General features: G+C 38.3%; 2 protein-coding genes across 4 annotated transcripts in view; one reads left to right on the forward strand and one right to left on the reverse strand.

Moving 5' to 3' along the window:
* Nucleotides 1–1,039: 1,039 nt before the first annotated feature.
* C2H2orf49 (chromosome 2 C2orf49 homolog) lies at nt 1,040–9,264 on the reverse strand. 3 transcript variants are annotated; one of them, XM_075200184.1, is made up of 4 exons: nt 9,173–9,264; nt 5,000–5,163; nt 4,119–4,467; nt 1,040–2,038 (listed from the first exon to the last, which is right to left on the reverse strand). In XM_075200184.1, exons 1-4 carry the CDS (start codon nt 9,188–9,190, stop codon nt 1,982–1,984), a joined length of 588 nt encoding a protein of 195 aa, XP_075056285.1. In that variant the 5' UTR covers nt 9,191–9,264; the 3' UTR covers nt 1,040–1,981. The 3 variants fall into 3 exon arrangements, with proteins under 3 accessions (XP_075056285.1, XP_075056283.1, XP_075056282.1); XM_075200182.1 differs by lacking the exon at nt 9,173–9,264 and adding an exon at nt 9,039–9,165; XM_075200181.1 differs by lacking the exon at nt 9,173–9,264 and adding an exon at nt 8,953–9,131.
* Nucleotides 9,265–9,398: 134 nt separating this feature from the next.
* Nucleotides 9,399–27,476, forward strand: part of TGFBRAP1 (transforming growth factor beta receptor associated protein 1) — a 38,616-nt gene continuing 20,538 nt past the window's right edge. Inside the window, exons 1-5 of the mRNA XM_075200180.1 lie at nt 9,399–9,459; nt 12,473–13,211; nt 20,461–20,655; nt 23,508–23,662; nt 25,219–25,301. Of these exons, the coding sequence (XP_075056281.1) occupies nt 12,503–13,211; nt 20,461–20,655; nt 23,508–23,662; nt 25,219–25,301 (1,142 nt within the window). The 5' untranslated portion in view covers nt 9,399–9,459; nt 12,473–12,502. The remainder of the gene's footprint in view (nt 9,460–12,472; nt 13,212–20,460; nt 20,656–23,507; nt 23,663–25,218; nt 25,302–27,476) is intronic.

Raw genomic sequence — 27,476 nt, forward strand, 5'->3', positions numbered from 1 at the left:
CTGATTTATTACAGATGAAAAGCCTGAATCTAGGTGAGAAATAAAAAGGGTGAATAAGATGATTTGGGGGTGTTTTTATTTCAATTAAAATCATTTTTACAGTGTTTTATTTACAGTTGTCCTTGGTGCACAACAGGTCCCGACTGCCAGGGCATGCTGGGACTTGTGGTTACCAAAGTGCTAGCATTCCCTGGCAGCTATAGGTATGCTGGTGCATTACTTTGGTAAAACCTGCCAAAGGGTTTCTGGGGTTATGGATGGAAAGTGAGGGCGGGCTCCATCCATTAGACCCGCTAAGTTAGGGATGGGTGCTGGTCAGGAAGAGGAGCAGCTCCTCAGGTGACATCACTGTTGGGCCAGCAGTATTCAATATCTCTGTGCCAAAATGGATTCCTCGATACCAGCTCAATTGGATGAGAGCTACATGGTTTACGAAATTCAGGATCTTTATATAGATGTGCCTCTTTTATTCATACATCTGGTTGGCAGAATAATAGTACCTTTTTTGGGGTTTAATTTCCCCCCAAAATATACACTATTGCGTGTCCTTTTTCCTCTCAGTTTTTTCTAGGCAGGGTGTTTATTTTGAAGGGTTTTTTTTGTTTAGTTTTTTGTTGCTTAGTAAAACTGGCTGAGGCCAGTTGTACCCAAAACCTTGGACATGTGTAATTTCTCGGCTACTGTACACAACCATCTATCCCAGGAGATGGCTCCTGTCCCCCTAACCTAGCTACAATAAAAAAATAATATAGCAAGAGACCTAGTCAATAGTCAGGGACATTTATAAAAACTGATGCAAATGGCAGTGTTATCCATAGTAACCACAAGAGTACGTGGAATATACAAAGCAGAATTGTGACTGTGGCAGTTTTATCAATAGTAACAGGCAGGTCGGTACTGGGAGGCATCCAATTTAGTCATTATGGACAGTAATTTTTTCCTGCAAAAAAAAAAACCACACAGAACAGTGAAAACATCCTTCAGGATTCATTTTCTAGGTATGTTTCCCTTAGTTACGTACTACAATAAAACAAAGTGCTCATATTCTAATAATATTTAATGTGAATTATTATTCAGATTTCACAAATACACAATTCATTAGTAAAAATCCTGTTTAAAACACCTGCACAGATAAACAAAAACTGCCTCCTGTAAGTATTTATCACAATAAAGGCAAAGCAGACTTCAATTTGAAGCATAGACTGTACATAGCCAAGCTCAACCTATATTACATGGAATAGTAAAATTGAATCTGTGTAGTATTTTCACCAAGATAAAATCTAATTAAATCGGCTTTACTTCTGACAGGGTCGCCAAAGATATTACAAGGATTTTGGGGTTTCTCCATAGCCGGAATGGAGGAATCACAAGTAACTGCAGGGTTTCAAGGACAGGAGAACGATTGTGCACTTTGAATACAAAGTAATAATACTGTAATGAGAGCTGTAAGCAAGGCTATTGGAAACCGAAGGTGCTGTAATAGTGTCTTCATCATTAAGCATTTTACTCCCTCTCGACAGCTAGAATCCTGGAAGAGCCCCAAATGGAGGTAGTGCAAAAAATACCAACGTCACAGCAATTTAAACCTCTTTATATTATAAAAATAATACAGGTCAGTTCTATTAATATTTCTAAAAGAAACACAACAAAAAAAAAAACTATTCTAAGATTTTTTAGGACAGTATTAAACTCTCTCTCCTCAGAAACAAACAGTCAGAGTCTCCTCAACAATAAACTAGCAAGTCCATGTATGAAGCCGTGATATGTGTGTGTAGGTCCTGCACAAATCTCTAAGCTGAGAAACACTGTCCTCTGACAAGATTCATGCACCATGAACACAAGGTTTGGATTGATATAAAAATGTTGGCTATGACCGTTTGCACCTAAAAGTCCATGACTGATCATTAAGAGATGATGTCCCAAAGTCCTAGTTTGGTGTTCCTGAATTCTGAACAAGGTAGACACTCCTCGTGATGGTAAATCATGGCCAAGTAACATGTTGAATTTTCTTCTTTGCTTCTGTGGGCTTCAGGTCATTCTAGAAGAGAAAAGGTAGAATACTTAGTGTGCATGAACATAACAGTCATGTTACTGCTACACAAAGATGTTTAGATGTTTAAACTTAACTTCCCTCCTTCCAGTCTCCCACTTACCTCCCTCCTTGTCGTTCTCCTCTCCCCCCTTCCCCGTCTCAGCCTCCGTTCTCCCCTTTCCTCCTCCTACCCTTGTGTCTCTGTCTGTCTAACCCTCCCCTTAGATTATACGCTCCTTCGAGCAGGGCCACCTCTCCTCCGGTTCTCCACCACTTATAACTCTGCTCTTCAGCTACTTAGCCTCTTCCGGGAGGTCGTCCTGCCCTTCTAACCCTCTTTCTACTCTCTGTACCCCCCGGGGGCTCTCACCTGTCTTCTAGCTGTACTTTGAACTTCCGAGTTACTGTGCTTTTTGTTAACTGTACCGTGCTGTTTCACCCTGTACTGTGATTCTGTCTGTCCCTGTACGGCGCTACGGATACCTAATGGCGCCCTATAAACAAAAATTAATAATAATAATAATAATAATAATAACTGAGCTCTGTATAACTTCTGGGTGGCTGGAACTAAATGTCTGGTACCCAGCTGAACAATTGGATGACACCTGGGCCTAAGTAGAACCATTGGCTAATGACAGCACACAGTGTAATGTACTGGTATATGGACGTAGAGGTTCTCTACACTAAACCAGTGTGTGATTTAACTTGTAAATGCAACAGTGTTTATCTAGTGATCCTGGACCACCCCACAATTCTAAGTATCCACTGTTATCCTGTAGTAATATTAACACCACTGACTTTTAATTGCATCTGTAACCTAAGCATCCAGACAAAAAAAAAAGGTGGGAAAAAACCCATTGCGTCTTATTCACATTATCCACTTAAATTCCATGCAAAATTGTGTTTCACCGAATAGCCTTAGCCCACTTAATGTTTCAGAACCACTAAGAGTATGCATGTATGTTGTACCTTACAAAAGGAGGTATATCATATTCCCCCATCTCTCCATATCAAACACCTGCACCACTGGGTCTTTACAGACCTACAGATACACATTAGTATTGTTCATTGTGTTCACTAAAAGAAAGAAAAAAAAAACACAACAACTCTACACTGATTTCTCTCTCCCCTGTAATTTCTTTCCACCAGAGCATTTTTGCCTCATACACCAGCATTGGGAAGAGGAGGAGACGGTCCCTGGCTGGTATCGTACAATATGCTGCTGCTTGGGATCATCACTACGCTGCACGTAGCCTACCAATCACCTGGAGCAGCACAGTATGTGATAGCAGAGGCTCATCCCCAATTTACTACTTGTTTCTGAGAGGCAGAAAGAGACCTGCCTGAGATAACCGAGAGGCCACTGAAAATAAACAATTTCAGACCCTGCTGCTTACTACCTACTTATCTGGGGAAATCCTTTTGTAGCTCAGATTCTGATGCCAGAATCAGCCACCAACTACATATCCCAAGAGCTATGCACATAAATATAGCATCAGAAATCATGTGCTAGAAACAATACTCACTGGATATTATAACCACACATCACTTCCAGACACCCAGTGGTTAGGATGGACAGAATAAAGACATCATTTTCAGCAACAAAAATACCACAGGTAGATGAATTTGTGACTATGGTACCATGTAGTAACCCAGCTACAGAATATTTTCAATAATACTATTACATAAGGTGGGAACACTATGAAATAACCATAGCGTATACAAAGTGTTTAATGACCCTTATTCCTCATGACCTATAAAGCATTGGCCAACTGATTAATGAAAAGCAAGGGAGAGTGTTTTTGTAATATTGATACGAGACTTGGTACAGCAGTGGCACAAAGAATAAATAAGGGCACCCAAATAGATAAGAGAGCTCACAAATACATCATAGGCACAACAAATCTATAGCTGCCAGGTTATACATTCTAATATATTTTACTTTCTAGCACTTATTGAAAAACACACAACATAAACTTCATTTATGTTTACACACTGTGCAGGTCAATCTCAAAATGTCTTTCTTGCAAGAATTAAATCTAAATTAATTTAGATATTAATCTATTTAAATCTATATGCTACATACCATTACATCAGAGTCCTCCTTTGGGGCAGCTCTTTTTATTTTTACTGCACTGATGGGTAGCTGTGTTACATTGGGTGTTGCCATATTGCTTCCTGGCCCACTGGTCATATGTCCATGGTTACCAATACTGACCACTCTGGTCTCTCTGTTGGCAGGAGGATGGCTAAGGCGGGACACTGGGCTAGTAGGCGCTGCTCCTGATCCGACAGGTGCGCTGTGGTTTTTCTCTGTGCATGGTGGATGAATTTGCAGAGCGGTCTCTCCATTTTCTGTCTTTTTCACCTTTATGCTAGTGCTAGTGGAGCTGCCATCAAACACTATGAGGGGACGTTTTCTTCCACTTTCAGCACTGAAACCAAAACATTGCTTATAGATTATGATACATCCATGCAACACAGCAGTTTTATACAGCATTTAGATCAAACTATTTTAACAAAATCAAATAGTTTTCTGTTACTTTATCAATTTCGTGAGACACTATAACATCTTTAACAAGTTTCTCCCGATAACCAATTGCAGGGGGTAAATGTATCAAGCTGCGAGTTTCCAATGGGTTTAAAAAGTGGAGATGTTGCCTATTGCAACCAATCAGATTCTAGCTAACATTTTGAAGAATGTACTAACTAAATGATAACTAGAATCTGACTAGTTGCTATAGGTAACATCTCCACTTTGCAACCCCGCCAGAAACTCACAGCTTGATACATTTAACCCCCAGATGATAGATGAATAGCATGTATTTTTGCAGTTTTCTATTGTCAACTTTATATTCTCATTTTCTGGAGGGCCCTGGGAATTTTATAATAGATGTGTTTTATAAAGTCAAACTACAGCTATTGAATGATTTGCCATATATATTCTTTAATAACCAGACAACTTACTTCTTCTGTGGCTCCTCACATTTCTTTTCTCCCCTCTTACTTTCCATCATTTTACCCCACCGGCTCTTGGGTAAAGCTCTTTGAGGAAGGGGCATGGCATGCTGGACAAAAATCTCCGTTAACTTCTCTTTGTCATTCACAGCATCTTCAACTGCAATATTTTTCTGAATCAGAACGCAATAAAGAGGCATCTTAGAAGCGTATCTTTCCACAATATATAAATATAATATATGCATTATAAATGTGCAGTGTAACAGCTTTTCACACCAACCAGGCATATAATGCAGTTGTTTAAACTAAAAAGAGGGTTATTTAAGAGATTAAACAGAATGAAAATAATAAACCCAAAAATATTGAGGATGTGAATTGTTTTTGACCGATCGTGAAGTTTTACTAAATGTATGTTACAGGTACAGCTATAAACCTTGAAAATGTTTAATTCTGTATCTATGCCAAATTACTATTCAGTATAAATTATTTATTCTGCGCAACTATAAAAAGCATGAAGTGTATACATTAAAAAGTGAGTTCAACTTTAAATAGTATCCCCACCTACCTTCCCTATCGTAAGGCTAGGTACACACTGAAGAATTCTCCAACCGACGTGTTATCTCAAACGACTGAACCTATAACTGAAAGTCCGATCAGTCGGACGATTCAAGCATACACACTGACACGATTTACTTTCAGATCTGTGCTCTTCATCTGGTCCTCTAGTCTTCAGAGAATGACAGCACAATATTCATTAATTCACATTGTCACACTAATTAAAACCACCTTGTTAAAGCTATCCACTGTGACTCTGAAACGAAACGTTCTGTCTCAGAACAAACAAATGAATTATTCCTTCTACAGCACTCTCTACATGTATTCACCAGGACATTCATCGCCAGCATCGGCTGCAAAGAGCCCGACTCTGTAAACACCTTGGAGATCGTCAGCATGAGTGCATACACACAACATGATCGGTGGTTGGTCGGAAAATATTAAACAGCACAACCAACCAAATGAAAACAATGATCAGCACTTTGGAACGACTTTAGATGATCGTGTCACTATACACACTCACACAATATCTGACCAAACGGTTGGATGTCGACTGATTGGAAGATTTTTGTGCAATCATCAGGCCAGTGTGTACCTAGCCTAAAACTTGCTGCGTGTCTCTCCTGTTTGTTGTTTTTAGCAGGGTCCTGGCAATTATAAAAACCACAATACTATTGAAAGGGGAAACAATACTATTGATAGGGGAAAATCTCTTTCAGTTGCCAATATATTCAAAGTCTGTAAATACATTACTACTCATTTACCGCCAAGGAGATCTACAGAATACACTTTGTATTTGTACTACATTCTATTTAATCATCTTCACATTTGCGTACCTATGCCTGACACCATGCAAGACCCAAGATCTTGGATTGCACATCTACCCTCAAAGTGAATATAGACCCCGTTGGTTTTCATCACAAAATTACATGGGCATCATTTTCTCTTCCCGCAGTTAGAGGTTTTCTAAGACAGTGATTATATATCTCCAGTATTCCTTAACTACTTCAACAGTGCTCTCTCTATTTCTAAGTTCTTACACATTAGATTTGCAAAATACATGTTTAAATATCAATTTCAGTGGTTTACCTGACAAATGGATCAGTGTCTTGAAAGTTACCAAAATATTTATTTTCACCCAATACATTTTATCATATGAAATTAAGGTCCACAGGTAACCTCAGATTCATAGGACAATCTCTCCAAAAAGTCCACAGATATATATGTGCACTCAGGACTAACAAGTAATAACTTTTATATTCACTTTTTGGATCTAGGGAATGGGATTTTTATGTACTGTCATTGGTTGCAATATCTGCTTTTTTTTCAAATAATTGGTAACTATTTGTACTGCTTAATCAATATTTGGTTTCCTTTGTAAATGGGTCTAGTGACGTCTTTCTGTTTTGTGGTATAACACCACTACCAAAGACATAACTAGTTTTCATTTTTTCTTATTTTATTAAAAATAAATACTATTGCTGGATTTGCTGGTACTTGATACCAACAAGACTGATGAGCTGCCCTGCATACTGATCATTATTATTAATATTTATACATACAGAAAACAAAGAGTGTCTTGCTTGAATGTTTACAATACATAGGAAAAGAGTGATACAGGAAGTTAAACGCCACATATTTCATACTAGCTGAAGTACCAGGCGTTGCATGGGTTTAAATCTTGAAATCTTTAAGTGATCAATGAATTGGATGTAACTGTCAACATTTTTTTTAAACAAAATAGCAGCTTAGATGTCATCCAAATCCATCCAGTGAAAGACCCAGAACAGGCTCCCTGGGACAAAGATCTGCCCAGCATACACCAACAGGAGGTCCGTCCGGGACCCTAACCACCCCTAAAATCTGGCCAGGATCCAACTAGCCCACCTCGTACTGGTTTCATCGTTATCAGTGCAGGGGTGTCCGAATGCATAACCAGACAACAAACAAGCAAACAGACCAATGATTTTTATATATAAGAAACTTGGTTCAGCCATACTGCAATGGGAAACCATTTTCAGTGGATATATATGATCCAGTGAGACAGTAATATTGGTCTGGGGAGATCAGTAGGTTGTTTGAGCATAGAAGGCATATATATGTAAGTTTTGCATGAACCATGTAGAGTGGTGATAAACAGAAAGGACAGACTATGGATGATAAGAAGGTGGTTTGTAATATGCTAAGCTTGCCTAAAGAGTTGAGTTTGCAGGGAATGCTGAAGGTTTTGGAGGCAAGGGGAAAGAGTTGGTGCAGCCTGAAGGAAGTCCTGTAACCAGGAATGGAAACAAATAATGAGGGTGGATGAGTCTCAAATCCAAGGAATTGAGTTTGAACATATTTTGAGACCAGTAAAGAGATGTATGTTGGCTCAGTTTTGATGGTCCTTCATTGGATGTTGGTAGAAGTATTTTATATTAAAGTCTGTAAAGTACATGCACCCATTGTAGGGACTAGAAAAGTGGAGTAGCAGTAGAATGTTTGGCAAGGAAAAAAACAAACAAAAAGAAAACAGTCTAGCTGCCGCATTCAAAATAGATTGTAAGGGTGAAAATCTGCTTGGTGGAAGACCAGTAAGAAAGGAATTGATATAGTCAATGCTGGATATTAGAAGTGCACAAATTAAAGCTTTTGCAGGGTCTTGTGTGAGATGTGTGTGTATTCTAGACATTTTACATACATGTATGATTTGGCTACAGATTGAATTTGGAGAATACAGGACAGTTCTGAGTCAAGGACGACACTTTGGCAGTAAGTCTGAGGCGTAATGTATATTGTTTATCTCTTCCAGCGGTTACCAGCCGATTGTGATAGACCTGAATGATGATGTTTTCATGTCACACCAACAGTAAAGTATTGTAATATGTAATGCCAATATAATGGATAATTTTTTAAATCCAATCTGAATTATAATTAGCGTGGCTCACTGGCAATTAAAATATAGTTCATATTTAATCCAAGTACCTTCATTTTAAGACTTTGCCTTATTACTCAAATACGCTTATCACACATCAAGCCTAGTGTCCTGACAATGTGTGAATCAATGGTTTATCGTGGCAATGTGAACAATGGTGCTTAGCAGGATTTATATGTGCCATGCTTATTACATCATTACACAAATGCCCCCTCATTAAAACACATTATAACAATATAACACTGAGTTACACATATGCAGTAGGTAAAATACAGCAGAAACTGAGAAATATTAAATAAAATAATGAAAACTAATAGCAACCAATCCGACTCAAACATGCATAGGTCTACTGAAATCTAGAATATAAAGTAAACTCCCGATATGTTACAGCACCATGCAGTAAGTTATCACAGTGTATGGGGCACGTAAAGCAGCACAGTATCGGTAGGGAGCAGGGACCGGCCTAGACTATGTAACACTCCAGCTACCTCACCTGCCCTAGAGACAGCAGCAGGAAGTCCCTGGAGAGTAGCTCCGGGTGCAGAAGATCATACTCTTGCCCTAAACCCCCCGATCTACCTCCAACAAGAGCCATGGCCATAAGCTCCCACAGCACCCTGCACCTCGGGCGGAAGTGGCGTCAGAGGGGCCCATGCGCTATCTATAGTATACTCTAGGTAGAGCTGTACAACATAGCTGTTATAGCCACGTACACACGGAAACCTGTACATAATAGATACACTGCAGGCATGCGGAGAAAGACATGGCAGGCACAATAATAAATTCGAACAATGACTTGTAAGATAAAGTACGCTCGTCTGTAGTCTATGCGACGGCTTTTCTGTACACACACCCAATCCAAAGATGGCAGCAACAGCTTCCTATAAGCTATCACGTGTCAGTGTCAGGGTGGCACGTTACGTCTCCTCCTAAGCGCCGCCCCCTCTGCTTCACGTGACTGTGACAGAGCGGAGGCCCGGGGCAGCCACAGAACAGCCAGGTACAGACCCCTCCATACACCTTATACCTGTGCACGGCGCAGTATATCATCACATAGACCTCATGTGTGTAATGTGTGCTGGGCACAGCCAAGGGATTTGTGTAAATCATTTCCATTTGTCATGGCTACAGCTATAACATAGCAGGTAGCCTTCCCTACGTCCATATACATAGCTGTCTAATATACATCATTATATGGGGCGTGATATATATATATATATATATATATATGTATATACACACATATATATATATACATATACTATTTTGCAGATTAATTGCATACATAAATCATTTTGCTTGTTTTAAGGTAAAACATTTCAGATAATTCTAATGTACTTATACAATATTTAATGTTAGTTTTAGTTCTGCTGGTATGTGAAATTGTTCATGTACTTTAAGCCTTTCACCCTAAAAGGAACATGCTGTTATATGTTTTAGACAGCATTGGTGTATTTCAAATATATTGTCCATTTAAGGGTAAAAAGGTTAATGTTCATGTGGTACTTGATCCTTGGACACTACCTTCTTATTGTTCGCTTCCAATGTAGCCACTGATTTAGTCACCTGGTTAAACCTGTTCCTAATGGAAATAGTGCAATGTTGTGATGGATGCTTGGATTAGGCAGTAACCTGCAGTGACTGCTACTAATCAGGTTCTCACTTACAGGTAAGTATGAGATCCACAGAAATGTTCCCAGCAGAAAAAGGAAAGGGATGGAAAAAATTTTGAACAAAAAAATATTTTCCTTTACAGTTTACATTAAGTTTAGTGTCTCTGCATTTGCAATATATTTAATTAGTTTTGTGAATTCAAGTTCATATACCTTACTAATAACACATACACCCTTAGTACTCTACACCAGGGTACAAATTTAGTATCTCAGAATTTAAAACATGTATAAGTTGTGTTGGGGAGTTACTCATTGTAGTTGGAATACAAGCTCTTATTATACCCTGCATACAACATATGGGCACTAGTTCTTGGAAGAATATAAAGTGATGCCACAATTTATTTTTTAGCTTTTTACACTAAGTTGTGGCCTCTGTATTTAGAATATTAATATTTATTTTGGGACAACATACATGGATCTGGGAATTGAAGCTTGATACTATTATAACATAGGCACTAGAGTTGGGAGCACTGTTTACCATTTTATAAAGAAATGCTTTTGGGTATTGCTTTGTACCCAGGGGCACAGTGCCTGGAACACAAGTGCCCACCTGTCCATCTGTATACTGTATGGTATTATAAGAGCTTGAATTCTCACTACTATGAAAAACTCATTGAAACAAGTGATATATATTCTAAATACTGTGACATTTAGTTTAATGGAACATAAATTGTTTTGGGGCATCACTATGTACCCAGAATAATCAACACTATTGCCTATGTATATTAGGAAGATATTAGGAGGATATTCTTTGTACCTGAATTCCCACTGTCAGGAATTACTCCACTGGACAAATGGTACATATTCCAAATGCTAAGACACTTAATGACTTTAAAGAAAAAATATTATTTGTTCAATTTCTTTTTTCCATTTGATTTGATTGTTCCATCTGCCTTATCCCAGGTGCTTACCAGTCCCTCATAAAAGTGCAATGCTGGACATTCTATTGACTTTAGCCTAGAAAAAGTTTGAGTTGGCATCTCAAACAGGCAGGTGTTATTTCTCTGTTATTCTTGGGAACCAATATACATTATATTCTAGTTGTTATGTAAGATTTAAGAAGCAAGTAAAGCCACAGTTTTACATTGACATATATTAAATGATGTCTATTACAGAGCTGATTAACAGATATGAAGTATCTGTAGTGTTTATACTTAAATAAATGTGTCCAACGTGCTTTTTCGCTCCTCTGCGGCAGGTTGCCATGAAGGGAGGGAGGTGCTTCTCTAAACAAGCAGACTGTGGGGTATAATTACTAAACGGCGGGTTTAAAAAAGTGGAGATATTGCTTATAGCAACCAATCAGGTTCTAGTTTTAGTAAATATACCCCGGTGTCTCACATGACTGACATGCACTATGCAAATTTGTGAATTCATACAAAACAGAACTAGTGTCAGAGTAACTGAAATGTTTGCACAATATTTCTTTTAAGTGGCCTCAGATCCCATTAAGACGATGTCCAAAATATGTAGGAGGAGTTTTAGCAATGCAGTGGAGTTTTAATATTTTACTTTTTTACAGAGCTGCTGTGGAATGTCCGGTTAACACTGAACAATGTGTTTTATCTTTATCATCATCTATTTATATAGTGCTACTAATTCCGTAACGCTGTATAGAGAACTCACATCAGTCCCTGCCCCATTGGAGCTTATAGTTTAAATTCCCTAACACAGACACAGAGACTAAGGTCCATTTTATAGTAGCCAATTAACCTACTAGTAAGTTTTTGGATTGTGGGAGCAAACTGGAGCACCCGGAGGAAACCCACGCAAACACGGGGAGAACATACAAACTCCACACAGATAAGGCCATGGTCAGGAATCAAACTCATGACCTCAGTGCTGTGGGGCAGCAGTGCTAACCACTGAGCCACCGTGCTTTATGGTTGATATGTGAAACTGCCAGCTAATGGTCCTTTAAAGTAGCTCTGTAATCCCCACACATCATTAATTCAGTTTCTTTAAAACATCAAATAATAGTCATGTTAAGTGCTTTCTAAAATTAGAGAAGGAACCTCTGTAACTACCCTGTACCCAAACAGGGGAAACTTCTTTGTTGAAGTAGTAAAATACTGGCTGTATCTGTTTCTACTTTTCATAAATACCCTTGATATTTCACTATAACTATCAAAGAAGCAAAAGGAAGAAATAAAAAATAGTTGTGACTATGGAAAAAATAAGATTTTTTTGTATAAAATTAATATTTTGTGTTGGTGGTTTCTAATGTTACCTGGTATCAGAACATTTTGATGTATTGCAACATATTCACTTTAATTGCATTGGAAATTACTGTTGTGTTTGCAGAATTATTACTCACTTTGTTTACTTTTAATTTTGCAGGACGCCCTGGGGCTTCCTTTTAATTTGGCCATGAGTGTGCAGGCGTTCAGGCTGGTGTGTGCATCAGGGAAAGAACATCTTCCCCCAGGAATACAGATTGAATGCTTGGAGTGCTGTGGACATGATCTGTACATTGGCACCAGTGACAGCTGTATTCATCATCTCCTGCTAGTGGAAGAAAACAGTACAGAGACGCCAGGCCTACCCTTGGCGCAGCAGTCAGATCATTCTAACACTAACTTCACCACCACACGGCAAAGGCAGAGACAGCTGGGTTTGAAGAAACCAATATGTGAATTGAGAGCTGCCTCAGCCTTGGGCCGGTTACTGGTACTGTGTGATAATACTATTACATTGCTGTGCAGTGACTTACTTGAGCCAGTTCCAGGAATCAAGATCCGGGGGGCTCTTAGCTTCACCCTTAATGAAAATCCAGTAAGTGGAGATCCTTTTAGTGTGGAGCTCTGTCTTATCTCCTCCAAGCGACGCACAGTGCAGATCTTCAGTGTGGGGCAGGAGAGGGTGCAGCTGGTTCGGGAGGTTGCCACACCAGAACAGCCATGTGCGCTAGCAGCAGATGGACATTACCTGTGCCTGGCACTCAGCAGCCGTTATATTACACTTAACTATACTACAGGGCACTGCCAGGATCTTTTTCCATATCCCAGTGAGCAGAAGAGACCAATCATAAAGAGGATCAGCAGACAGGAGTTTCTTTTGGCTGGACCTGGGGGTTTAGGTAAGGAAAAAATAAGAATGTTTACTTTTTGTTATTAAAACCAAATAATTTAATTTCATAGGTCTATGAAAGGAAGAATATACCTAGTTTAAATACACTTACAGAATATCGACTATACATAACATTGTGCTGGACTGCTGTGCTTTTCAAGTGCATGACAACATAAGCATCAGTATATCAGTAAATGTATTATTCAGCTCTACCTTGAAGCAATGTCAGACCGAGTAGTGTCTGTTGTTAAAGGCACATTTTAGCAGGACAAACACACACTTTTTTGGCTACACTGCAAGAGGCTTTTGAGACATGAGAAGTCTCAAAATCTTGCAGTTGAAATTTATTCAATTAGCCAATAAAGTGTATCGTTGTAAAGCTGATTACCCACTGGCATTGCACTGCAAACTGCATGTTAAGACACATAGGGGGGAATTCAATTCGGCCGCACTGAATGCAGCGTTAATTCTATCGCTGTTAGTACGGTAATTTTAACCAGCATTAAAGATTAATATCAGTAATAGTGTGCAGGCTACGTTACTTTCGCCAGTATCCAGTATCGCAGACAATTGAATTCCCCCCATATAAACACTATTGTTGATATGTGTTTCTCCAAGAGTGCAGAAACCTAGCTAAAATCAATAAGCTAGTAAAATGAATTGGGGAAGATCTGCTAAAGTCCTGTGGACTCCCCGTTTTGGTGACACATCAAAGGAGATTAATTGAATCTCTGCTAATGTGAGAAAAAAACAATTCCCGGTTCTGTGTCCATCTTCTCTATTGATGCGTGTGGCCCATTCATTTTAATGGAGTTTCTACATGTAGCACACAGTTCCAATACAAATGAATGGGCCATAGAATGGGAAAAATGCAACACATTAAGCCACTACCTAATGGGTATGTACACAATGCGCTTACATAGAGATCAGTGAGCTTGTTAAGTGTGTTGTCATGCTTTAAATGCACTGAAATGCAACAAGCTTTATCAAAACTTATCTTGCTGCAGTGCAGACACAGGTATAAACGCAAATGGGTATAGAGATATAGATTAGCATTTAATTTTGGATGCATTTGCAAATCGGATGAATGCAGTGCATCCACTTTTCCTGCTTTGATCAATGCACAAACCAATACTAAGCTTTGAAGGTAAGTTTTCTGTACGTCTAATAACTTATTTTATTGGTATCTTTCTATAATAAGCAGTTTACGTTTTTTTGTCTTTACAAAATCAGAATGAGATTTTTAGCGTGCATTTAGCCTCATGTGGCTGCTTGGGCTCTGTTTGTTTTGGGGTGGGTGACTGTATGTAGCACATTCAGATTCTGGATCATTTGTTTGGCTTATGTCCATAATGACTATCCTTCTTGTCCTACTAAGGGCACAGTACAGGTTTTTTCTCTATTTCTCTACTTATTTTGCAGTAGTTTTGTTTATAAGACCATTACAGAATGTTCTGCTTGGTCACATTTGCAGGGACAGATTCTTTCTTTCTTTCTAAAAAAAAAAAAAAGGAAAGAAAGGAAACACCATTATAAATACTTGTATGTGTAAGGTAGGAAAACGTTCAGATTGCATATTTTACCTGGTAAGTAAATAGAAAACATCTAGATTTACTAATATATTTTTTTAATTTTGTCTTACTGTAGCATAGTTTAGTGGAGTAGTAAAGAACTATTATATTGAATTTTGACCAAGACAAGGTTTTTAACTATTTTCGTCCCAAGCCCCAGATTATGCTTAGATGTCCACTTTGGGACTCACACTCCAGTAATTATTAATGATTTGTTTCTTTTTATTCACTTCTGACCTTTGAAAAAGTGTCAGTAACTGGTTGCAAGCCAAAAAATACTCTTCCTTATGTGGTGCTACAAGGTTTATTGAGGGCCTTATTTTGGTGCCACAACACACAAGTTATAAACCATAGGCCTAGATTCAATGTTTATGTTGGTGAAATTCCAGGTTAGGAGACAAGAAATTCATGGAGAATAATCAACAGCATCAGCTTAATGATGGGGAGTGAAGTCATTTGTAGTGTTTCATTACTCCTGCTGGGATTGAGAAGCCTAAAGTTTCATTTAAACCCAGAAATCTGAATAAACATACAGCACTCAGCAGTTGTGTACCCGTATACACTAGCATGCAATAGATAAATTGATATAATAATAAATTGACATAGAGCTATAGTCAATACGTTGACATTGTCATAGTTTATTATTTTTATTTTATATAACTATTCTATTCATTAAACAATCCTTCATGTGCAGCAATTACAGCTTTGCAGACGTTTGACATTCTAGCTGTCAGTTTTTAAAGATACTCAGGTGGATTTTTTCCCCTCGACTCTGTAGTTCATCCCATCTCTCCGGACTTTAAAAGGCCGGCACAGTGGAAGGAGGGAGTACCCACTGCATTCTCTCCTCCTCCTCCGGGTATTTTGTGTCACCTCCATGCACAATGCTGAGGAGGTCATGTGACGCAGAAGTCAGCTGCCCCTATATTGTCTCATTCTCTGCTTACTAAGCAACGATTGTGAGCATCCGGCTGGGGGGGTTGCAGGTTAATCCTCAGCGGGCCCAGCCACTTGTTGCCCGTCCAGCACACCCCTTACATTTTGCCTACTACAAATTTCTTCTGCACCAAGTAAAAGCAACTGGACTATGTTTGGAAAGTACGTTGAATCAAGAAATAAAATAACATGTGGAAGGTAAGACAAGATTGTCTAGATCCAGTCTAATCTGCAGTTTTCACAAGTTCATGATGATGGTGAAATGAAAAAGCAGAAACTGCTGATAGTGATGGTTTAGAAAACTAGACTGATGAGACAACCGTTTCACGGTGTGGCAATTATTTTATTCAATGACTCATGTCCCACACTTTATTATTTATATAATAACTACATTTTACTATGATCGTAACTTCAGCAACTTGCATCTCCATTTGTGATAAAAATGAAAACTGTTTAAAGTAAAATGAATACATTTATAAAATTTCGGAGTAATCCATACTTTTAAATGTAATAAATGTACCAAATCTAATGCTATGAGTAAACGTAATTATCAGCAATGCATTTCATGTTCTTATAGTAGCAATGTGACTTTACAGCAGTAAAAGGTGGTAAGTAGCGCATATATTTACATTTTCCCCCAAAATATTTTTTTTCGGAATGGCTTCAACATTTTCAGGTTATTTTTACCACTAGCACAAGCAGACATCTTTATTTTTATTGCCCTTAGATAAGACAGAAATCTGCTGTGTAGCTACAGTTGAATGCAATGCACAGATGTATGGTATAACTGCTTATTGTTATATCCAAGGACGTTACAAATAAACAACGGTTGCTTGGACAATAGATCTCTCTGAAGGGTAGACATTACATTAACATTCTTAAGCAATATACCTAAATAGAAGCTCACAGGCAGCACACAAGCACATAGCATTTGGCTGTTTGCTGGGTTGTGTACACAGCACACATTATGAACACTCTGGGAATTCACCTAATAGCATACCTTTTTTTAAAAAAAATTTACTAGTGGAGGTTTTATGTTTTTCTTAAGCCTGGGAACGTGCTTTCATGATCCAAAGTGCACAAAAAAGGTGCAAAACCATAAAAAAGTGCACAAGGGATGCAGTATGAGGATCCTCCTCTAGAGAGGAAGGGCCCTAGTCCCCGACCTCCAGATCTAAAAGGACCCTTAGGGGGCAAGGCTAGGGGAGCCCCTTTAGTCCTTGGGATCTGCCGAAGCTTCACCCAGGGCTCGACAACTGGTCCAACCCCCGGAAGGAAGGACAAACGATTTTTTCAGGGGGGCCGGAACCTCAGGGCCACACAGCCCCCACTAGATTTTCCAAGGAACGGAGCCCATAAGGACCTACCCGCACCCCAAAAAAATCCAAAAAATGCAAAAGCATAAAAGTGAAAGTGACAAACGTTGAGAAAAATAAATAGGGCAAACAATAAGGGTGGTGCTAAAATAAAATGGTCAAAAGTGTTTAGGTGCCAACATAATCACGTGATCACTGTACTAAGGCTCTTGCTCATGATTTTTGGCATCCCCGGGTCACCACTTCAAAGGCACAATTGTCCCAGGCTTTCAAAAGTGGCATATCCACCTCTCTGGCCAGAGGACTAAGTGCAGCTCTGCCACAACTGCACTTGATCTTAGCCAAAAGGCAGAGAAGCGATAAACAGTGGAGTTAGGTGAGGTGAACAATATAACAAAATCTTACTTGATCTCTTTCTATTTGGTGGGCCCAGCAATGTCCGTAATTGTCTAAGCAGGAGATTCTCTATCTCTTACTTGGGGAAACTAAGGGGCCAATTTGTTAACAAGCGGCGGTAAATCTCTTATGTGGTAAATCTCTTATCACCACAATTTGTCAAGAAAGTCTCACAGGTATCCTGAGATAGTGATAATAGAACAAGTATTGTGGATGTATATGTAGTCCCATGCAGCTTGACAATGAGGCCAAAACCAGCAAATTTAAATCTAGATACACACTACAGAAAATTTCTCCCGATGCGATATCTTTAACGATTTTACCAACAACTGAAAGTCATGACCAGCATGCCGATTCATGTGTACACACCTACACGAGTTACCTTCATCTCTCATAACCATCTGCTGAAAAGATTGTGACTCTGTAAGCTCTATGGAGATCTTTCTACACTGCTGGTCGTCAGTGCAGACACGCTGCAGAATTTGCCCGACATCGTTCCATCGTTCATAATGATTTTTAGTCAAATGAAACAATACGATGTGCTTTGGTACGATAAAATATGATTGTGGGAATGTACACACTAATGCAACCTAACAGTCGTTTATCGTGTGATTGGCACAATAGTTGGGTGAAAAACCTGTAGTGTGTACCCAGCTTAACTGCCTGCGCAGGTTGCTATCATTAATGGCAGTGCTGTTGTTGGCAGTAACCCCTTCATGTATGGGACATAGCCTCTCATAGGATTTTTCTCTAATAAATATACCCCCAAGTTTCACTTCTTATGCGGACTTTAAGCAATTAAATGAATTGCTACAACGGTGATATGGGTTAATGTGCTGCTATGTGGGGAAAGGCAGAAGTCTGACCTGTTGTTGGGTGGAGAGGGTAGAATAGTCTGCTGCAGGGGTGGGGTGGAGGGGAAATGTGATAAAGGGAACGGGCATGGCTCACTCCCTATGTGACATGATCACTCCCACTTCATAGGATGGCAATGCTTTTCAGTGATACACTTCTGACCTCATCATGACTTTAACAATGTTTTGCATTATGGCATGACTGCATAGAAGTTCCTCTTTTCCTGTTGTAAATTCTACGTATTTTACATGTTTAAGCAAGCTTTTTATTTTCCGGCCCCTACAAATGAATCTGTCTCTACTTTAGATGTATAATATATCCATTTGTTGTGCTGATATCAGCAGAATACTACATTGTTTCTGGACAATAGCTGCCTTTTGTCCAGTATATTGGCTATTGTCTCAGAATGCAGTTCTATTCTATTGGTATGGCCACAGAAAACTAATTTTCTCCATATTGCTGGGTACATGTTCTCCATTCAGCATGTAGATTCATGTTCAATATTTACAGCTTTGTTTTGGTGTACAGAGCTTTAAATACATCTGAAAACTACATTGTGTTAACCTTATTAAAAATTGTGCATCTGGTTAGTTTAGCTATCTAATGGAGAGCAATGTATCTGGTTTCACGAAAGACTCTGAGTGAAATATACTAGTGTTAGTTATGCCTTTTAGTAGTAATTCAGTTTTACTCCTAATGTTTACAGCAGGATGTTACATGCACATCTAACTCAATTAGTTGATTGTTAAAACCAAATTTTATAGTGAATTAAATTAGTGTTGCCATCTGTATATGGGGTATTGAGAAAGTGTGTATTAATGTTATACCCTCATTGCTAGTATTAGAATTAACTGGCACGGAAATATTCCATAATTTATTCATTGTGACACTGGTTATTATGCATACAATTAACATGGCAACATTACAGTCTTTCTTATGGACTTTTAATCCTAAACTTTATACTTCAGTTATATTTTCTAGTTACTAAAAATCTGGTTAATTGTTTATAAAATGGTATGTTTATGACCCAAGAGATATGAAGTCATGTTATAATGGTTGGCCAAATTGACCATCCAAAAATGAACTTTGGTTGGACAGTATTATAGATCAAAAGAAATTTCCGTGGCTGTCTCACTATGTCAGAAATAAAGGGGATTTTATTGGGTAGTTTAAACTGCAGTGATCATGGTTAGAGCAATAGACCTCTGATTTACGCTGCTTTTCCGTGTTCTTGTTAAGATGCAAAGTAGGGGTCTACAGGTTCAATAGTGACATCATTATGTTGGTCATCACTCTGGTGTCAGATGTCCAGTCCTTTGAGCTCTGTGTCAGAGCACTGCCTGGTATAATTTGAGGACACTGGTGTGGGTATATACATTAATGTGAAATATCAATAAAATGGCAATTGTTAAAGGACCCCATTACACCTAAATTCATGTTACTATTATATCATTATACAAGTAACATGCACAAATATGTGTATTAAAACATTTTTTTCTTGGAAATAAAGATGGACTTCTAGATGTGACATAGTAATAATGGAACAAAGGTTGCACTCCCCTGCACTGCAATTGTAAATACTTTTACATAATCTTTTGAATATTATTAGATTTTTATTTTATTTTAATCAAGGAAACTGTCAATATCAGTTTAGTACTTCTTTTACGATTTATTTATAAACCCGAGGGGAAGGGTGTATGGTGCTGGTATAATATGGGTGCACTGGCCAGGGGATCTTTGTATAATGTGGAGACACTGGGTATACAGTACTTGTTATTATGGCTTTATAATATATTTTATATGCTACAGCCATCATTTTACATAAGGCACATCCCTAAATATCTACACACCACACATGCAAAAAGGAATGTTTCAGGTTCCCAGTTACATACAAACATACCTGGAGAGTCTGCACTTTTATAGCAGCACTTCTATTCCCCACTGAGATGATACTCCCACATGGTTTTATTTTGATAGTTGATTCAGAACCATTTTTAAACGTTTTCAATCTCTCCAAGTGGATGGCTATTCTCTTGCTTTATTACCTGTTCTCTAAAGATGTGCTTCCTTATTCTAGATTTCAGCCTGACCCTTTTTTTGTATAGATTAGTTCCTGCTGTTGCTATCTATACTTTATTTATAATTCAGTATACAAAATTATACCGTTTATTTGTTGTTTTGCCAGGCATGTTTGCCACAGTTGCCGGCATCTCCCAACATGCCCCAGTTCGTTGGTCGGAGAATGTAATTGGCGCTGCGGTATCGTTCCCTTACGTGCTGGCTATGGATGAAGAGTTCATCACGGTGCACAGCATGCTGGACCAGCAACAGAAACAGAGTCTGCCCTTCAAAGAAGGCATCATCCTGCAGGATTTTGAAGGTAACAGCCATGAATCACTGTGGTTTCTTGGTTATTTATCAGTGTACTGCAGTATTACATGGCGAGAGGCTAGTAATAGTAATAATATTCATGTTCGTTTTAGTATTCATACATTTCCCAGTGCTATAAAGTTAAATTCAAGTTATAAAATACTAGAAGCATGACGGCTTGTTCACCTCCTGACCAGTAAAAAGTAAACTAGGCTTAAAAATACAAAAGAAAACAAACTTGCTAGAAATTGGAAGTTTGGTCTCCAACAAACACTGCTGTTTGCTCTCAAGTCAGTCTTTAGTACAGCAGTGTTCATGTGTTGGTTAGTTGTTTGTGACCTATCCTTACAGTGCTGTCAGGAGAGTCTCCATCAGTAAACACAAGTCTCTTAATAATAATAATAGTACCATAGGTGCAGTTGACATGGGACTTTTTGGATCGTTCAGAAATGACTGTAAATCATATTGTAGCTTTCAGTTCAACTGGCATGTTGCTGGGTGGCAAACATAGCTCACCTTTTTGGGTGATTACAGTCGCTGATGTAGTTTGAATAAAAATTTGTAATCAAGAGAACAGTAATAAGTGATTTGGGAACTACCATATGTAGCATTATTTCCATCATCGTAAGGATGACACTTTAAAAACCAGTGTGTCCTCACTGAGCTTCCTCTACTACTTTTTCCCGTATTGAAACAGGAAGAGTGTGTTTCCTTTATCTTATCTTGTTACTGTTGTTTTTATTCCTTCAGTAGTATGTGTTCTTGTTTCCTTCCTCTTTTTAACTGATCAGGCTCTGTCTGTATGAAGAAAAGAAGTATATATTTATTTAGCGTAAATGAGACATGGAAGATTGCAGGGCGTTGTTGCCAAACTTTTTCCCTCTTTACTGCTTATTAGTAAATCAATTTCAATGATTTTGAAATTTGGCTGAATTTTAATGATTCATCTAATTAATTTCCGAATTAGTACTGATTCACAAACAAGTTGCTGGATAAATATCACCCACTGGAGAATCGGGCTACCCAGTCCCCATTTACAAAGCAGCAATAGTATATTGCTGGAACACTGCAGCTCAACCATTATTTAGTAGAAAGCCAGTTCCTGAAGCAATAATGTAACCAGTCTCCTCCATATATCTCCTTACCCCAGACCTAGCTGCACTGTTTAAGGTACAGTAAATAATTACCATATACAGTGTACTTTGTTAGAAGTAAAATAAACCTGGGCTTGTTTCCACTATAATAAAGAGTGAAGACTATATAACACTTCCCCCTCCTCTAGTGCCCTTCCGAAGGTTACATGTCTAATGGACTTTGTACGGGTACTGTTGTATTACATGTGGCGAGTGTGCCTGTCATTTCTCTTTTCTGCTGACCAGATCCCATCAAAATTTAGTTCTATCAATTATTTTTTTTTTTTTACTTTAAACAGCACCAGCCCTGTGAAATCATAACCTATTACAGTTCACTTATCTGTAGTTAAGTACAACTAAAATGTGCAGATTGTTCAGTCTCTTCAGCACCAGCACTGCTGATGTGTTTAAGTAAAAAGAGCATTGTTGTGTATCCATTCTAGACCACCTTATGGAACACTTAACAGCCTTCAAATTGTGTAACTCACACAGGCCTTGACAAATGAATTCAAAACTATTTCTTGTCACCCTGTCCACTACATATAATAATTATACACCAGTCTGTGTTATGATAACATCCACCCACATACGCACCAAAGAATTAAGCACCAGCCTGCACCCTCGCAAAGGGATTTGATCCCAGTCTGTGTGCCTTGTTTCTGGCCTGTGCTGTTCTTAAGAAATTACCAGTAGGTGACCCACTGGATGCTGCCTACACCCAATTGCACCTTTCTGAAATCCTGAATCTGCTCTATTACAGAAATCATGTATATGAAAAGTTTAAAAACTTGGGTAAGTGTTTCCTTATATCCCTCTAGAGAAGGTGCCTCTTGCACATTACAGAATAGAGAGTTCTGCAGTGATAGTACAGCACGATGGAACACACAAGCTCTAAAAGGCTGTAGGTAAACTGGGTACTTTTAGTTTCTCTCTCCCATATGACTATAAAGAATGCTTGGTGTTATGAGGTGCCAAATTTTATTTTTCCAAGTAACTGGGGCCCTGGTTATTCGAGTTTAAAGAGTTAATTGGCCAATCTTAAGACAAAGGGCCTGATTCATTAAGGAACTTAAATTAAGAAGTTTCTTATTTAAGTCTCCTGGACAAAACCATGTTACAATGCAAGGGGTGCAAACTAGTTTTCTGTTTTGCACATGAGTTAAATACTGACTGTTTTTTCATGTAGCACACAAATACTTGATGGCTTATTTGTACACTGAAATGTAAAGTTGATATTTGTGTGCTACATGAAAATTATGTGCAAAACAGAATACTAATTTGCACCCCTTGCATTGTAACATGGTTTTGTCCAGGAGACTTAAATAAGAAACTTCTTAATTTAAGTTCCTTTATGAATCAGACCCAAAGTGTCCATTCTACAGGCAGGCAGTGCAGGGCAGGAAGTACTGGTAGTATGGGGAAATAGGGTATGTTGCTTAGCAGCATGGACACTATATTTTGTCCCAGCTGCAGTCACTGCTGCTCTTACTCCAGTCAGTAATCTGGTCTTGTGGATACAAAAGCATGAATTAACAGTATACTATAGTTGGATTCTTTCTTTTTTTTTTTTTTCTTGTAAATGTTTATTATGTGGTCTACAAATAGTTAAGTGAATTGTTAATTGTGTGTTAAATTATTCATTAGAAATCTATATATTTTTTTGCAGTGCAAAACAACAAAGTTACCATAAATTAAATATTCTTTCACTTTTGTACCTTATATTTTGCAGGGAGGGTGATCGTAGCGACTGGTAATGGAGTGTATGTTTTAATTTCCTTGCCTTTGGAAAAACAGATCCAGGACCTTCTATCAAACCAGAGAGTAGAAGAAGCTCTTGTGCTTGCCAAGGGAGCCCGACGCAATATCCCAAAGGAGAAATTTCAGGTTAATTAATTTTCATTTTTCTTAATGTTTTTAGAATAATAATGTTTTTGTTTCGCTTTTGCTTAAAAGCATGTGGACTTTCTATCTCCCATAGTATTGTAGAATATTCTTTTTAAACAAAATTGTCTCCTTACTAATAATACAATATTATTTGTAGTCCCTACCATGCTTTTATCCTGTTTACACATCAGTTATTTATATAAAATATATACACATACCTAGAGCAAATATGTATATTTATATAAAATGTTCACTTTAAAAAAATACAGTCTATTTAAATGTGATTGAATCCCTTTTATATTTTGAGTGGTCCCTTTAAGACTTCCCACTGTAGAAAGCGCTGGCAGAAACGTTGAGATAGACACCTCTCAAACTTGCTCCAGTATTGATAGCCACATCCTATTAGAGATGTGCACACAGATTGTAGTAGGTAAGGTCATTACAGCTTCTATACTGTATGTGGTTTTCAGAATGACAATTATGTCAGCTCTTTTTCAGCCAGACTGAGGCACTGAACTAAATTGGAATTTGGTATTTTTTATATTTAATTTGGCTAAATTAGCGCTGGTTTCCCTCCACCTCTGTCGCTACATATGGCTCCCACAGTCCTCCAGCTGCTGAAGGCCAAGAGAGACTTGTGTCTCGTAGAACTATTCTAAAGCTGCAACTAAATAATTAAAGGAAAAGTCACCTTTATTTACTGTGCTGAGCAGAAACAATGTATTTATAGCACACACCTGAACTTACCTGTTTTCATATACAAGGGCACCAAAAACAAACAAATCTGCATGTACAATAAAATTCTCTAAATTTGGAGATCCCATTTAAGTCCACCCACAACCTCATTGGATGGCTGTGACACCTGTCACCTGTCCAAGCTTAATTATTCTTTTACAACTATTCAAAAAGGCTGTGCTGTCTCTACGGCTCTAAAAGTCCTTGATAGCTAGAGGACTGAAGTCTGGGCGCTATGAGCATGGGAATACTAAGGAGCAGATTCAGTTCCCTAAATATCTGCGCGAGGTGCCTCTGGAACGGCTGTGAGACATCTTGCGCGGATATTTTTTGACCGAAGCAACACTGATTTTTACTCGCGCCCCATAGAGATTTGAGCAAAACTCAGCGTTGCTTTTTACCATAGTAACGGTGAAAAAGTGCATCCGCAGTGTTCTCAGGAACATCGAGGACAGTTGAATCTGCCCCAAAGAGTTTTACTGTAGTGGAGCTTCCTTTATCCTTTACAACAAGTTGAAATAAAGGAGATTCCACTTTTATTCCGTCTCTGTCTGACTGCATGAGAGCTGTCGACCTGTCTAAGAGCATAATGTCTTTCTGAAAACCACCCACATTTATGGTCAATTATTGGAAACTAAGCAGCTATGTTGCTATAACATTAGACACCATTTAAAGCTGTGTGTACGATGGTGAGATGATCTATGACGGTTTAAAGGAAAGTTCTCTTTGAGTGGAGGTCTCCTATAAATTGGTAAGGCTTTCAGTGTTTTGAAATGCTGCCATTTTCAGTATGCAGACCAGTGAAAAGACTTTTTCCTCAGGTTATGTACAGAAGAATCCTGCAGCAGGCTGGATTTATACAATTTGCTCAGCTTCAGTTTTTAGAAGCAAAAGAATTATTCAGGTAAGTTATCATTTCTCTTGGATTGAATATATTTGTGTATCTGTGGCAGAAACGTGTTATCACATTGTTATAGTTAGATGCATAATACTGTTTCATGTGGTAACGGCATTAGTCGTTTGTTGTGGCATTCGAAAAAGTAATGTCCTATACCGCATTAAGAACCACACTACTCACAGTGCAAATGTTTGATCCAGATGGGGTCTGTACCCCCAAAATAACCGGACGTGTATCTCTTACTCATTTTTATCTGACTTTATGGCACAAGCTGCTACTTCTGCGGCCTTAATGACAGTACATAACATAGGATTTTCACACAACACTGACTAGGTTTGCAATATTTGTTATACTCTGTGTGTAAAAGGTCATGTCCAAGACCCCTGTAAAGCCTACAACATAATCTATATTTCTGCATTATTTTCATTGCTCTAACATTAAGGCTTGGTTTGCACTATTTTCTATTTTAATTCCTTTTACAAGTACTGTGGTAAGGTCTACATTTTGTAAAACAGCTGGTTACCTAGGAATCATTGATCCCTGTGATCACTTTCCTTCCCCTGTTCACACTGTAAGGCTGGGTGTACACACTACAGAAAACCATTGGCTGAAAAGATTGTGACTCTGCACACTCCATAGAGATCTATGGACACTGCCGATCCTGAGTGCATACACACACATATACTATAATTGGAACGACATTGCTCCATCTTTGAAAGACATTTTTAATCTGGTTTTAAAATGAAATGAAACGATACAATATGCTTTGGAGCGATAACCGGTCATCATTAGAGCGTACACACGAATGCGATATTGGGCCGAACGGTCGTTTATTGTGTGATTGGCCCGATAATCGTCTGAAACCCCTGTGGTGTGTACCCAGCTTAATACATGGTGGCGTTCTTCATGCCAAGGATGCTCTCTATAGTAAAATCCAAAAATGGTTGTCACATTTAGGCAGGTTTTGGAAGTGAATAATGTCCCAGTTAAGAGATTTTTTAAAACGTGAGAAAAAGATTGCTAGCTCATGAGGTTGGAAAGGAATATAAAACTAGACCAGGCAGAAGATGTGGGAATAAAACACTACTGTGTAATTTTACCAGGAGTGATCCTCCAACAACAATCGCACCAAGCACAAGTATACAGTATATTGGCTGTATCTGGAGGACTCTGCCATTATCTAGTGTCTGTGTTCAATACTGAGCAAGAGCGGTGTGATTGAAAATGCCAATGAGGAAACCACAGCTTTCTAAAAGACCATTATTTATCCCTTGTGGAACTACGAGCACCAGCATGTCCTGGCACCATGGCCCATTGAAACATGTAGTTCTCAATAGTACCTAAGTGAAAAGGATCACAGATATAGATTTTAAAACACTTCAAATTAAAATAAACACTCCCTAAACGCCCTCTTACCTAAGGAATCAGCTTTCCTGAAATAGTCAAAATAAATTAAAAGTAAAAACAATATAAGAGAATCATGATACTTGCCCCTTTCAGATCCCACGCTCGTTGTCTCCCTTTTTATAGCTAACCAACCCAGACCATAGCACTGGTACGGATTACTTATTGGGGAGACGGGTGGAAGGGATCTCCTTTTTTTTTTTTTTTTTTTATATAATACTAAAGTTACCTATGGATGCAGCCTTGTACACCAGCCTATCCTTCATATCAGAAGGTGTGACCAGGTCTTTATAGACACCGTATCCAGGGGGCATGCTATACTTGCGTGTATATGCCACTGCTGTACTCTACTTGCATTAGCCCAACACCGATCTGCCTTTCCAGGCATAGAGAGCTGCAAGTTTCGTTAAATGTTATGTTAAATTCATTTTTCTGTGCCTACACATGGCGGCAATGTGGATTACTGTATTTCACGGTTTAACTTACATCCAACTCTGGCCCATTGTTGGTAATGAAACTGTCACAAATTACTTCATCTATAGGTTAACATAGATTATCCAATATAGGCTGGACAGTTCAGTGTTGGATCATTATAATAAATAAAGACATAAATAAGGTCTGTTATTTTTTATTTTGATTCTACGGGACTTTTATCAATAAATATATATATATATATATATATATATATATATATATATATATATATAAATTCCTAAAGCTTTAAGTAAATTAAAAAAGGGTAGTTGACTATTTCAGTGATATCAATATATGATTTCA

The sequence above is a fragment of the Mixophyes fleayi genome, chromosome 2, assembly GCF_038048845.1.
Source record: "Mixophyes fleayi isolate aMixFle1 chromosome 2, aMixFle1.hap1, whole genome shotgun sequence".
Taxonomy (NCBI): domain Eukaryota; kingdom Metazoa; phylum Chordata; class Amphibia; order Anura; family Limnodynastidae; genus Mixophyes; species Mixophyes fleayi.